The sequence below is a fragment of the Haliotis asinina genome, chromosome 9 (assembly GCF_037392515.1).
Source record: "Haliotis asinina isolate JCU_RB_2024 chromosome 9, JCU_Hal_asi_v2, whole genome shotgun sequence".
NCBI lineage: Eukaryota > Metazoa > Mollusca > Gastropoda > Lepetellida > Haliotidae > Haliotis > Haliotis asinina.
Window position 1 is genome coordinate 2,212,767 of NC_090288.1, and position 15,975 is coordinate 2,228,741.

General features: G+C 39.7%; 1 protein-coding gene across 2 annotated transcripts in view; it reads left to right on the plus strand.

Moving 5' to 3' along the window:
- Nucleotides 1-15,975, plus strand: part of LOC137297123 (myogenesis-regulating glycosidase-like) — a 100,720-nt gene that overhangs the window by 63,191 nt on the left and 21,554 nt on the right. The window contains exons 2-4 of one of the 2 annotated variants that reach the window (XM_067829120.1): nucleotides 12,179-12,622; nucleotides 13,238-13,570; nucleotides 15,504-15,530. In XM_067829120.1, the coding sequence (XP_067685221.1) occupies nucleotides 12,194-12,622; nucleotides 13,238-13,570; nucleotides 15,504-15,530 (789 nt within the window). In that variant the 5' untranslated portion in view covers nucleotides 12,179-12,193. The remainder of the gene's footprint in view (nucleotides 1-12,178; nucleotides 12,623-13,237; nucleotides 13,571-15,503; nucleotides 15,531-15,975) is intronic. The other variant, XM_067829121.1, reaches the window with a different exon arrangement.

The window sequence follows — 15,975 nt, forward strand, 5'->3', positions numbered from 1 at the left end:
TTAAGGTGTGTACAAAATGTTTCCAGATAAAAGGCCACGTGGTACTTAGTGATGTTCCATTTCTATAATTGGGGGGGGGGGCGAGATTAGCATAACGGACAAAGGAATGAGCAGGTTTCTGAACCGATTCACACAACAGCGGACGGATACAAACCATTACCAAAAACTGAAGCAATCTTTTTTTCTGAATAAGTGGGTTGTAGCTGCCTTTAGCAATATCCCAGCAATTTCAGCCAGCGAGGCACCAGAAAGAAGCTTTTCACTTTGTTTCGTCGGATCGAAGTCGATCTGAAATGTCACTAATCGATTACACTCAATTATCAATAGGAGGCGTACACCTGTTATTGACTATAATGAGTAAACAAGTCTCTAAGTACTGTATAAATAGACTGTACTTTAACGCCAGTGTGTACCTTTCCTTTCTTACAATTCGTCGTTGAAATACACCGCAACAGCAGCTGTTCGTATATTTTCCCCGGATCCTTTTCCCCCAGGCATACAAAAGGTGTTTCTTTCTGAAGATTATATCTTGATGAGATGTGATTGGCCAAATTACTCCAGTTCATAAACAAAGCCAAACCAAAATTGAAAAAATGAATAACCTCTGGAATTCTGACATGACGTGTAATTAATGAAATGAGTTAAATGGTGTGTGTGTGTGTGTGTGTGCGTGCGTGCGTGCGTGCGTGCGTGCGTGAGCAAGCATGAGCACCTGGTGAAGGAGTGGGTGGTCACTTGATGAATTAGAAGTAAACGGATTTTCGGTGATATGTTTAAAGGGTTAAGATCAAGAAGAGCACCATGTATCTAAATGTGATATTGTGCATACTGTCTTGTGGGCAGCACACTGCACATTCCCCTTGAATGTAAGTCCTCGCGTTTCGAGATGGACAAGACACAAACTACACCGACACACTTCCCACTAGCACGTATACGTAAAATCGCGATACATTATACACATTTCCTAATTGGATAGCCCCGAGTACAATGATGCCAACTACATAAATGAAATACAATCTCTTTAACACCAACATATCGTTAACTTGTCAATATACCTGACAACGAACACCGCCACTGCGACGTGCTACTAATGTTACTACTGTGAGCTAATGTGTTATGAATACATATCATTCACTCTGTAGCACCAATATAATAAGAAAGAATATAAAAAGGATGCAAGTTACAACATCCTTGCATAAATAGGAATTCGTTAAAATCGAATAATTCAACAGATGTCGACGCGCGGTTGATTGTTCATTCCATGACGTTAAAGTTGTCAATGCCACCGACCCAAGTTTCAGTAGTAGGTGTCGACCAAGTTTGCCATTTTAAAACTATAAGAGCGTCACACACGTGTATGTTATAATGTTTCCATCGGCCATTCACTTAAAACAACCTGTAGATTCCGGGATATAAGTACAGCGAGCCGTGACCTTCGAAAAATGCTACAATATATCTCGTGTGGTCAAGCACTTTTTCGATAGTATGTCCTAAATGCATTGATCGATGCTCATGACACCAATCACTGGAATGTGTGACCGAGACTATATAACAGACTGTCGCCATATATGTGGAATAGTGCACAGTGGGTGCAGTGTTATAAGCAAACACAAACCTAACTCTGAAGTTAGCTCTATGGACAGAGTTTTGACGTAATTCGAGATTCGCGTGGGTTCTATTAATATCGTGGCTTTGATAATTTACAAGAGCACCCTCTTTCTGGATCCACATCTGTTTGACATTTACTTGAACACGACAATAAGCAGAGAATATACTGACGGTAACGAACACGTGAAAACATGAGTGACTTTTGTTCAGGAATATTGCAGCAATTTCACGTTGGAGAACACCAGAAATGGGCTTCAAACATGATACCCATGTAGGGAATCGAACCTGGGTCTTCTGTGTGACGGGCGAACGCTTTTACCACTAGACTGCCCCACCTCCACTAAAGAACACACGAAATGCAACTGTTCCCATGGTGTCTCATATGACCTTGTATTGCGTTCCTGATGTCTTCCCGGGCTTCTGTATTGCACTTGTGATGGACAGATCTAATCAAGTCGGTCGAGGTACCTTATTCGTTTGCAACACTATATTACTATTTTTGGATACAGTGTTAACTTAAAGTACACGTTTCCCCCTTGCTATTAACAGTATTCCAATGCAATTTCTACAGCAGACAGCAAAAAGTGGCAACTCTTACGGTGAATACAGCTGACTAAAAGTCGGGCTTGAAGCGAGAAGACCGATCGATTTTACAAAGATATCCACCACTATCATTTCAGATGTATATGTGTGTATTGTGTGACGTCGGGATATATGCCATGAACATGGCAACAGATAATTCGTTGCTTGAAGTTATAAGCAAGGGTCCATGAGGTCAAGTGTTGTTACCGAGTCTGTCCTGCTAGACCAATGGCAATGCAGAACCGGAATACTTGACCATTGTATCTAGACAGCCATTGTGGCCATCAGATTACCTACAGTCACACCTGACCACAACCACCTGGACCTCGCACCCGAAAAGCAATGTGGCCTTTTCCTCTTTTGGACTGATGGACATTTTTTGATGACCGTAATTATTTTACGGCGCCTCTCACAATTTGGATATTCGCCAGAGAGAGTGTCCACTTCCACCGCACTGCTTAATGACAGCGACCTTACGATATGTTTGTGTGTTTGCTGAACGCTACTCAGCAATATTCCTGATATATAACGGCGCCTGCAAATAATGGGATCTTTACACCAGAATCCAGTGACAGACATCATGAGCACACAGAGAAATGGAATACCGTGATTTCGGCCAAGTCACAGTTATTGGCAACCCATCCCCGTTAGTTACTGCAATTTGGATTTGGTTTGAATATTAACTTGGCGCCACGTAAAATAGGCCCGTCAAATGCTGGAGGATCGAACCCAGCCCGATTTACGTCAGCGCGTACTATCGGCATCGTATACTTAATGTGTGTGAGAGAGAAGGGGGAGTACACCAGAAATGTAGCTCAGTTTAAACCAAAAATAATTCAGTATTCAAGTGCAATGACACTAACGTGTATTTACATCTAATAGATATTTGCAAGGCAAATATTTATACATGTAAATTCGCCATCTTCTGGCCCTCTGATCATCCTGTTGGTGTGTCAGCGTTTGTTTACTCACGTTAATATTGTATATAAGACACATGCAGTAATTGTACTCAGCATAAGCAAACAGGTCGCCGCCCGCATTTGGTCCTCAGTAAATGTGTACCTGCCATGTACTTCGTGTCATGTACTGCTTTAGTTTATCATAGCTTGTCACGCCAAAGAACCCGGTTCGATTCCCCAAATGGGCTCAAAGTGCAAAACCCATTTTTAGTGCCCCCCGCTGTGATATTGCTGGGATATTGCTGGGAAACTGATAGAAATGGCGTAATAATGAACTGACGCACTCCCGAGCCAAAAATCAGAGGCTACAGCAGTTCACCTGTGGCATCAAAAAGAGGAGGTTTTTTGCACCTGTCACGCATACTGCACAAATTGTGAATGTATAGATTAATATCTTTACATATATCTGCAAATACTCAACACGATATTAATGACAAGGACTTTTTAAGACGCCAAATCATTTGATACATCCGTAAACACGTAAAGAAGCTTACATTGCAATCTTTGTAATTTACACGTAACAGGAAATCGAGTGTACAGATCCGCCACTGCTTTGGCTATCACGGAAATAATGTTTCTTCAAAACTGTCTTCGTTCGTACAGATAGTCCGTGAAGAGTTGCCTCCCCTAGACTATCGGCCTACATGTCGCTGTTCCCTACGGACGTGCAGACCTGGAACGTGTTCACACTGTAGTAAACGAACGGGTGCTGATTGCCTCACCTGACCTCTTTGCCAAGAGGTACGCCTGAAACATAGTGTATGGAATAAATCTAACACAGAACTGAACCTTAACATCTAATGGCATAATGATATGAATTGTTCAAATTCCTCATACCAGTCTTGGAGGTATTATCATCATCATCATCATCATCATCATCATCTTCATCATCATCATCATCCTCCTTTTTTATTACCTGAAGTTTACAAATACATGCAAAACATCATGAGGATACTTTATACCCACAGAAGTGTACATACTGTCTATTTTCAGTTTCCTGCTGATGAATCACATATTCGTATTCTGATGCAAAAATACCCCAAGCCCAACAATTCAGATCATAAATTCATGTGTCATAATTTATCTGATAGTGAAAGGACGGTCTACTACACACTGTTCCAAATATTTAGCCTTTTAAATGCATTATCACAGATATTACAATGGTATTTGTCTAGATAGATTTGTGACTATGATTGTACTATCAAGAACACATCATCTAAAGAAAGTCCATAATAAGCTATCCAACGATAGTCTGTAATAATTTTATTTTATTCAATTAAGATAATTCTGGTAGTGAAATAAAAAAATTCTGCCAGAAATTTCTGCAGGAAAAAAATTCTGCAGAAAAATAATTTCGCCAGAAATTCCTGCAGAAAAAGAAATTCTGCAGAGATTTCTGCAGAAATGCATTTTCAGAGCCAGTTTGTGAGCTTATTAACACGTGAACACACTGGCACATGAACTTTTCGTCTCCATCTCCTCGAGATCTTTCCAATGATATAAAATATGTCTTTGTAGTTTGCTCCCTTCTGTGTGTCAAGTTAGGAATCGCTGGCCATTCCTAAGTTGTCCCGCCCGGCCTTCACAGACACCGCGTTACAGGTTACACAAAACACTTATATGCAGTTTTAAAATTAAAACAATAATTAGACAACCATCATCTAATACGTGTGTGCTCTCTTCTGGTCTTAAATCAGCAATTTAACCCCACAAACACCTCGCTAACGTGACCAGTTCCTTCTCTGCAGAAGGCGGAAGCGAAGCCAAGTGGTTAAAGCGTTCACTCGTCACGCAGGTTCGATTCTCCATGTGGGTACAATGTGTGGAGCCCATTTCTGGTGTCTACCGCCATGATATTGCTGGAATATTGCTAAAAGTGGCTTAAAACCCAACTCACTCACTCACTCAATTTCTGTGTGCAAGAAGTTAAAGAGACCAATCTCAGTTCTACACGAAACGTGACCAAGTTGAAAGTATTTGTGGTCGCATTCCTCATTAGTGATCATGTTGCACAGTACAGCATCGTGTATAAACAACAAAACATGAGTTTGATTACATTTAAAACCACAAAAAGTGGACACAAAATAATCCTTTCACAGCTGCCAGATGATTCAACTACTTGACATAGTAGTGATTCTGATTTGGCATAGACGAACCTGCAAACCTCATTTCTGGACCTTTGCAAGTGTCAAGCAATACCGCCTCGGGGGAAGTAGTACATGATTCAGAACGGCTAACGAGATTTCCCTGCACAGCAAGAAAATAATCTTATTTCCTTTACTTTAGGCGACTCATGGCGCCGGGCCGAAATAGACGTTGTGATTTTTTGTACCAGGATTGTCAGCGTTGAATTCTCAAATTTGTGTCTCTTGGGTTCGTCTTGCCGAGTTTTTAAACTGTTATTTTTCTGTTTTTAAACTGTTTCATCTCAATCAACCATACTTTTTTGCGCATCGACGCTATTTTCAGATGGCTAATAATGTGTAATAGACTGCCTTTAGCAGGTCTACGAGTGATGGATGTGTACGTGATGATTGCTTTGATTCATCTCTCATAAACTCGAGAATCATACTACTTCACCTCATCAGTGCTTGATGTAAGTCTGACTATGAGAATCGGATGATTACAATGACTGAAGTTCTGACATGCCAGGGATCGGTGCTCATGGTTTTAACCCCAGGTTTGTCTGGGTCAGACTCCGACAAAAATAATATTGATGCTGCATAACCCAACACTTGACATATCACTTAGAGTATTTTCATAATGTAGATAATTTGTCAGGACAATTCCACATAACATATTCGCTTTCATGACCCGTTCATAAAATATCACAAAGGTCCTTGGTGTCTGTTGTGTTGCAGAGTTGCGTCCCTTGGACTAGAAAGGAAGTTATGATTTTGGAGTTTGTCGATATAAAACCTACGGTCATGAGTTTCCCTAATATGAGAGACACCACTGCTGGTTTGTATTACGTGAAGCTGAAATACTGTTCAAAGCTCACTCACTCAACCACTGACTCAACCACTTAGTCAACCACTCTTAGGACGCTTTTAAAAGATAGTTTTATTAGTCATTAGATAAAATGAATTTTAAAAACTTGACAGGTTGATAAATATCGTCTGCGATTCTACCTATTTCATTTTCTTGTATCTCATTGATCATTCTACTTACAATCTCTAACGTAATGTTTCATAAGTTTTGTTTGAATCTGAATGACCTAGGGCATCTTGTCTTTCTTGATTACAGTTTTCTAAACTCCACAATACTATTGCCATCAAGTACAGAGCAGTTTGGTGTTATATATCACTAGAGGATTAGTACGACTGATAAACATGCGAAACAAGCTGAAGTTGCAGTAACTACACTGACAGTGACGACAATGTCTTCACACATTGTAACAACACTGACAGTGAGGGCAATGTCTTCACACATTGTAACAACACTGACAGTGAGGGCAATGTCATTACATATTGCAATAATGTCGACAATGGTGTTAATGTAAATACACTTTATAACAATACTGACACTGAAGATAATGTCATTTACACGTTGTAACAATATTGACTGTGACATTAATGTCATTACACATTGTAATAATATCGTCAGTGATGTAAATGTCATTACAGGTTGTAACAATGTTGTCAGTGGCGTTAGTGTCATAAGACATTGTAACAATATTGTTTGTGACGGTAATGTAATCATACGCTGTAACAGCAGTGTCGGTGACCTGACATTGGTTGATTGCGATGTGTAAACAGAAAATGGAAAATTGTTACTGCATAAGAAATAATGTTAATAAAGATAAATGTTTTAAAAGACTGAAATCATAGGAATGATTCTTTTACAAGTTAGAACATTCTACAATAGCTGTTTCTTGTATTAATAGTTGATAAACGGTGGCTTTAAATTGTTTATCTTTGTCTTAAAGCAGAACTATATTTCAACTTTTGTTTCGGACATCTAGGACAATTTAACCCTTCTGATAAAGATTCATTTCACCTAAATATGAATGCATCTGAGAATCGTTTTTTTTTCAGTAATTTGCATAAAGGTGTGCTGTTTACTGTTCCTGTAGACTAATACCTTTTATTACATCTATATATCAAACGATCTTTGATATTTTTTCAGTATTTCATAAATGTAAGAGGGTAACATTTCTTTTGGTTTTTAGTATATGTTTAACACAGTCCATGGCTAGATATATTACCGCAGGATCATTACTTCCCATAATATTCCAGTTGCTAGGAAACCATGGTATTACCTTCGCAGAAAATACGACTGCTCAAGGCGACGGAAATAACAGTGAAAAAATGTCTGAGGAATTGCAATATGCATGCCATAGTCTTTACCAAAGTCAGTGTCTGAATAGAATTGTCGTCAAACACCTTCAGAGCTACTCTTTGATAGCTGATAGCTAGGAAAAGCACGTGGGTAGGTATTAGATACATCTTTCCAAACATAAGTAACGTTCGCAATATATATCCCTAAAATCATTTTACCGTGACATTCTCGTGTTGACATAAATATAACTGTTACAGCTCTCCCCGAAACAAATCCACAAGGGTTCTTCAAGAAAAAAAGGGCAATGCATGTGCACTTGTCCATGTGGCAAGTGTTTACCAGAGTTTAACCAGCTGTAAAATGCTTGGATTAAAATAGTTTTTGTAAGCTGAAATGCCTTAACGGTTAGTCGGCTGGCATTTCTGATTGATCAGGAGTGACCTGTACCGTGAAAATATGTTTCTCAGTCGCGTCGTTTCATGAAAGGTCTTCAAGGAATAGACGTGATCTTTTCCAATGGGTGAGATGTTTAGTATGTAAATGGAGAAATATATCTGAAGAAGGCTGAGATATCAAAATAGAAATATTCCGGCGGTGAAAAATATGACCAAAGAAATCTACTGCAGTTATATCTTATAACTGGTAAAGAAATATGATTTAAGTAAGTCTGAAATATAATTCAGTCTATACTGAATCTAACAAACCCCAGTGGAAGGTCATGTCAGCTAACCTTTGAGGCACCTATGACCGTCAAATCAAACGCGAGACGGCCGAACGAATGTAACCAATCAGAGAACGGCTACTGTTTAGTGTCCGGTGGGACTTGCAAACGGGATTTTGGTGCTTCTTGTCCCTGTCGTTGACACTGATGTCACAAGAAATGAAAGTCCGCATAAACCACAGACCGGCAGTATGTACGGATAGGGCTTACTGGGGACATGATTACTATTCCGAAAGATGAAATCCTGGGATATTTTGAGCGACTATTTACTCGATGTGGTGAATAAAGTGAAAATAGCATTCGTAATGGTTCGAGTTTTCTGAGTAAAAAATCAAACAGTATGTGGGAATGTTAACTTTATGGATGTGGTAAGCTGAGTAGGGTTTGGTCAATTGAAAATCTTAGCTGACGTGACCTTCTGCTGTGGTTGATTAGACCAGAGACCATATGGTATCTGATTAGACTCAGTATGGCAGTGTAACGAATAATACTGAGCTTACTTACTATAAGTTTACTTAGATTGAAATATAATCATGATCGTTTGCCACATAAACAATCTGAGCCATGAACAGGGAGATGTCTAGTTAAGAATGTTGACCTTCAGCCCATATTCACACGCTTAGTCAGTCAATGTAATAGAAAAATATGATTATCGTATAATCTATACAGACACCTTTACCGGACTTTACCGGAAAGTATACTCTGGAGATTCTCGAGGATGCTGAAACCCATGATTTTGGTTTGATCACAATCACCGTGCACTTTATATGGGTTGCCAGAGAATAGTAAAAATCTGCCATCTGCATCTGTGAAAGGAAAATCGAAAACATTATACGGATTCTTTATAAACGCATTTCTATTGTCTGAGCACTTCTATATGGACCTACCTTGCAATAGTTATCAGTTCCAGTCAAAGATTGAAGTCGCAATGGCATTGCAACTGTGTGTCTGTTTAAAGTTGTCATGAACTGATAGACTAATTCGAATACATCTGTAGCGACTTGACGATGGATTTATGTTATGCAGGAGTAACATTCATCTTCGGTATCAACATGTTATCCGATGCTCGGTTATTGCCTACAGCGGACAGTTTCAACTCAATAACGATTATTGTCTAGACATTGTCACGTGGTACATCACGTTTAGAAACTTACGAAAAGGAGACACTGTTGACAAACATCGTCAAGATAATAGCGCAAACCTCTTTAAAGAGTTACAAAACAAGAACATAAAATATCTAGTGTCCTTTGCCATGACTACATTACACTTCTAATCAATGTAAACAATTCAGATATATACCTCGCTTAGCACAATTCTTGTAATTTTCCATTGAAACAAACATCACATGTACATACGTCATTGACGGGTGGAATACAGGGTTCTTGTAGCACTCCCTCCATGGAAGAGCACATTATCCAATGGCTGGAGCTAAGAAGGTAAACTTCGACACAGGCAGTGAGTGGAGTTATTGCATGCTGTTGACAAGGAAGATGAAGATGCAGCGAGGTCACTCAATACACAGTCAGTTATATTCAATATGTGAGGATTGAACATTGGCTGTATACTGGTGTATGAATCAGAACCCCGATCCACAGGGTTCGCAACGTAAAGACAGATCGTAACTCCATACCTTATCATCCGCTTACGAATGGCATACAACTACGACCGTTTTGTAGATCGAGCCCTTTCAGTTATTGTGATTATTTAGTTAGTGTGTTTCGAAGATTTTAGCAATGTTCCAGCAATATCACGGCAGGGATACCAGAAACAGGCTTCACAGACTCTACCCACGTGGGGTATCGAACCCGAGTCTTCGGCGTGACGAGCGAATGCCTTAATCATCAATAAACTATCCCACCGCCCCAACAGAATAATAACTGTATCCGCTATCCTTATTTTTAACAAACTATCGTTTAAATATTGACTCTGTTCGTTATTTGCTACGATGGAGAAGTGCAAAGAGAGGAATAGACAGGTGTGCGAGGACGGATAGAGTCGGCACTTCTCGAACACCTGGCTTGCCCTTTCCCTACAGCCCTCCCTCGTAACAATTTTAAATAACCAACACTGTCATTTATTTACTCAAAATAGTATATATATTTTTATTTTACTAAAACTAGGGCATAAATTCTGCCAAAACACTCACAAAGTTTGTGTGATGTTTTGACTATTATCACCATCTCATTGACAGTTATATGTTTATTAGTTTTCGAGTTAGATTGCAATTCATTAGTCCGCTTTTGAGTCAAATGCATTATAGAACATAGATGAAGAGTCGGTTGACCAATAAGAATGGGTGTTAAACACGGTCGTTGGCTCAAGACTACCAGTTTATTTATCGTTTCTGTGTATTTTGGGAAAATGGTGGATACGCATAAGAAAAAAAAAGATAGATAACCTGAATGGTGGTCTTAATACTTCCCGAGACAGGCCATTCTATCCAGTGTAGTTCCCCTTTAAAAGAGTGCTTGTGGGGATCATTCTTGTACACCTCATAGGTAATCTCTAACGAAACAATAGACCAAGGAAAGTACTCCTACGAGTAAGACTGGCCTGAGAAACAAGCACTTAAAGGAATCTTGTTAGTTGTTTATTGTATAAAGAAGGACATGAATGGTCAAACTGAGTTGACCTTCCTGTGCAAGGTAAAAATGACATTTTCATGATGTAGAATGAAGACCATGAACTCTACGCCCAGAAACGTTTACGTGCCACACTTCTGTACGTATTTTCGCATTTTTTCATACAACATTATTTATGTCAGTGTCTGACTTTCATCACATATATAATATAATATGTTGTTGATAGACTGTTTTGCTCAGTCTTCCTCATTGCTATGTCAAGCGTTTATGAAAGTATGCTATTCAAATTTAAATAAGCTTTATATGTATGTCCTGGAGAAAAAACCCGGCAGCATTGTCCTTGAATGTTTTTATTTAGTTTTGAACAATACACAGTAATCACTTTTAGTTTCTCGACAAATGTCCAGTATGATTATTCATATATATATATATATGATATCCACTATTATTGCTATTATTATTTGTTGAGTTCATACGTGAAACCAAACACTACAGATTAGTTGACGATAATGAGGCATGCTCGTAATTGTTGACGCATTATCTTAAACATACTGTCCACGTGAGGACCGTCTTACCAAAAGGACGTAAAACAGAATCAGGTGATACCAAACAGAAAAGTAAAGATTTACGCGAACCCGAAGAGGCATACGTTCATTTGACGCTTGCTTGAAAATGCTTAGTTGTCGGCGTAATGCACTTTAGCGCGGATTTCACTGAAGTGTTAAAAATAACTTGAGGATGTGATTTCACTAAACTACTGTTTACAAATACCCTTACTGGAATACACTTACTGGAAAACTACCCTTTTATGTATAGAAACATGTTACATTCCTTCAATGAGTGTTTAGGTGAACTGATTAATCTGATATGACAATGAAACCTGTCCGGTATAAACTCAGCCAACCATCGACCTTCAGTCTCACCAACTGCTTTGCCGCTTTTCTATTTTGTTTCAGGAATACTCGTGTGTTGAACCCTGCTTTATTGTTTTTACTTCAAATATTTCACATTGCTCAGAAGTCGGCAACATAAACGTTTAACTCGTTAATTCCTCTGAAAGCGGCTTTAAAAGGAACAGTGTTAAATGCTACAAGATGACATTAATACGAAAACTAAAAATCCTCAGAAGATGTTATTTGTTCTGCCTGTGCACACGTGCTCTGTGACAGTGTACAAGGCGTGACGATGTTCTACCTGGGAGTCTAGGAACATACACCTCAACTCTTGATATCGCATATAAAAAGAGGAAATGACTTTCGTTACCTTGGAAATCTCGTTTTGCACCTTAGATATTGTATCGGAATGGAATATCATATTTGAATTTTCAACTTTGATTCTGACAAAAACCAGTGTTAGTGTTGTTAGAGCATTTCTTCTTCCTGGTTCTTGCAATGAGGACATATATGTTCAACATTCTAAATGACAGATTACTCTCTGTAATTCAGGGCTGAAACGGAGCGATGACCAACGACAAGACTGCATCCCAGGGTGCATCACTTCCGGAACTCCCAACAACCCCCACCGGAAGTCCGACGTCCGACCTCCAGCTTACAGTCGAAGTTGATATTGAACAAGATGGCGACCACCGGTCCTACCCATCTTCTCCTCTTTCCGACCTGCCTCCCTCCCCTCCACTCTCCGATCTACCCCCGTCACCCCCTCTGTCTGAGTCCCCGGAAAAGGATAGACGACAGTCCACATCTTCCATCGCCGGCATCAATGCAGACATCAGCGGCACCCAGCGGTTTTATGAGTGTCTCTCCGACGAGGAGATCGAAGAAAACTACCTCGGTAACATCGCACCGCACCATCGTCGTCGACATGGCGTTGTCAACTGCCCAAGCCCTATTTCATCTGATGGAGCCGACAGTGGCCAAACCTCTCCTGAGGTAACTTCTTTAAAAGCGAAATTATTAGGTTATTTTACAAGTCAGCGACACAAAATAGTCTGATTTCTTTGAGCTTAAAATGGAAATCTGTTTTTTCTCCTCCTTGGCAGTATTCAATATGATGTCGGTTACTTCTGAATCTTCCTATCATTGAACCAAGGGAACACCTGGAGTAGCGACCCTTATGTCAAATGTTCACCTATTATTGACTTTATCTTACGAAAGTCAGATCGACATAACAAAGCTCATTACGAAGCGGAGAACATGTAGATATAGGCACCTGGTGTTTAACATCTTTTCGGTTTATGAATAGTGAACTATATATATATATTAACACGAGTATTTTCACTACACCGCAGATTTATGTTGATTACACAGAGATGTGTACAAATACACCATGATGGATCATTATCACCTCAGACATACAATGTGAAGGTTATGTAATCAATTATACACGCCTGGTACAAATAGAGGCCCAATAAAATGTGTTAGCAATGCAATATATATATCTATCACATCTACATAAACACCTATTGACTCAGAAACGCTTAACTGATAGTTACGTAAAGTAAGATACAGCGAACTTTGTCATCTAGTGGTTCTGTGTTTTCCCAGGAACATGTTGAGGATGAAGGGCCAGAGTTTGGTCTAAGACGGAGCAAGCTAGCCAAGCCGAATACTAAACGATCCCGTGGGGAGAACGGGGTGTACCCTAAAAGGGTAAGGATGTCTGTGGAGGAACCACGCCCTGAGGAAATACAGGGAGGAAGAGAAGGGAGAAGAGGGTCCACGGAATCTAACGACACTGGGTCATCATATAGCAACAGCCTCGCTGCGCATGTCAGGAAGGACTCAATCGCGATTGGTTTGGATAAACTGAACGGCTTTCCATTCCGGAAGAAGTCCGTTTTAGGATTCATGAACATTCCTCTGCCATCTAAAGCCAAGGTGAGTTAGGGTCGATTTTATTGTTAAGTATAGGTCAACGAGTTTCGAAAACAGATACAGTTCACATTTGTTTATGACTAAAGTTCAGATTGCGTCTGAAAGGTCTACAGTGAGTTTGCAAAATAGAGATAACTATACGAGTTGTCTGTGAGACTCCACCTACTTCAGGTAGTTCAAGACTAAAGTGAGTGTGATGTGAAGCAGCGTGACAAGGATAATCTTCTTCTTACTCCCCGTTAATCCCTCGCACCATAGTGCCATTGAGTCGAGGGGTATTCCGTCAGTCCTCACGGTCCTGGTGACGCATTAAAACATTCAAACAGTCACGTGTAACATTCTTCGAACCTCGTGTGACTCTCCACATTCTCCAGCCACTTCTGGAGAATCTGCTTCTTAGCGATGCAAACTGGATAAGATCAAAGAATATTTACGATACACACTGAATTAGACTGAAGCATTAGAAGCGTAATCAGGAGAGACCGACTTACCTGCCCTTGGGTCATCACATGTAGTGGCCTAGCACGGACTACACGTCGGCCCTACACATACGTTGGAGGTCATCTATCTCAAAGTTTTTTGTTCTCAATCACAGTTGTGTCAGAAAATGTTCTTGGTGTCGTGGCTATTTTGAATTTGCCTGAAGACCGAGTCACTTATGTCCTGCGTGACAACTGAAACGGTGTAAACTTTCCATTTTATCAACTGTCACCTGTATTTGGTTTTCAGGCCTTCTTTTCTATAACTGCAATTTTCCACAAGTTTGTTGGTGGTAGTGTAAACTGGTGTGCCCTGTTCTGTGTGATGTGTGTTGGTCTGGTGTGTGGTTATCAGACTGATTTGTGTTGGTCAGGTATGTGGTGATGAGACTGATGTGGTTTGTGGTGATCATACGGATGTGTGGTTGTCAAGTTTGTGGCGATCAAACGGATGTGTGTTGGTCAGGTTTGTGGTGATCAAACGGATGTGTGTTGGTCAGGTGTGTGGTGATCAAACTGATATGTATTGGTCCGATTTGTGGTGATCAAACTCATGTGTGTTGGTCAGGTTTGTGATCAAACTGATGTGTGTTGGTCATTTTTGTGGCGATCAAACGGATGTGTGTTGGTCAGGTTTGTGATCAAACGGATGTGTGTTGGTCAGGTGTGTGGCGATCAGACTTAGGTGTGATGTTCAGCATGATGTGTGGTATCCATCGCTGTGTTGGTTATTCACTTTTGTCTCTGTCTAATTCTTTTCTGATTCACCCGTTCCTTTATCAAAATATCTTGACAAAGACAGTAACAATGCAATGTCCGTACCAGCGACGACTCGGCGAATAACGTCATCAGAGTCTACAGAGCCTGTGATTTTATGATGAAAATGAAATGTCAAAATCTGTAACAGATATGTATATCTCTATGAGCTGACATTTCTGGAATTATCTTTTTCAAAGCTTTGTACTTTTTTTCCTGTGTTAATAGTCTGAAGACAAAACATTGACAGTGGAATCTGTTGACAGCCAGTGCGAATCCTTAATTCTTGAAGTAGTGGTGGTGTTTTAAAGAAAGATGTTTCTTTAGTTTGCTTCAAGCATGTCAGCTTAGCAAACCTTGTAACCGTTTTCCTTTGCTCTATATCAACAAATGCAAATCTCAATTTGGTTTTGATCTTGTTCGATTATCATGAAAGCCCGTCCATTGTGTGACACATGGACCGTAAATAATCACCAGTTCGATTGTTTGACACTAGAATTCAAATTTTCAATACAATTCATATTCATCCCACCATTTTCTTGCTTTGTAGGTGTAAGCTTTTTTATATTGCATTGAAGAAATTGTATTCATAGAAGATTTTCTATAGCATCAACATAGGTAATATTGTCGTTGTACAATCACACACACATACATATATATGTAATATACGTTTGATTTCTTTATCTCACCGTTTCCAACAGTTCCAGTCAAAGAACGGCATTCCTCCAGTAAGTGGTGTTCATCTTCTCCCCGGGCTGTATCTGTTTTCCATCCCAGCTGTTTTGTATTTGGAATGGGTTTAGCTATGCTTTCCGTCAAACCTGTGCCCGGGGTCCAATTCTTAGTTGCTTATGTTTGATGAAATAATTCTAAATCTCAATGCTTTTGGTAAACCTGTTTTGTTGTTGTTGTTGCTGCTGTTGTTGTTGTTGTTGTTATTGTTGATGCTTTTTTTATTCCAACCCTGAAATAACATTCTTCTGTGTGTCTCACCGTAACAGGACGCTTTTTGGTAGCGTTATGGTGAAAGTGGTCGATTATCATGCCTTGGGATTTGGTTCGATTCTCAAATAAGTAACTTGAACAAATAAGTTCATGTGTGAGGTCTATAGTTGGCTTGATTGTTGTCTAGACATTGCCTGACTTTGGATGTTGTCTAGATATTGCCTGAAT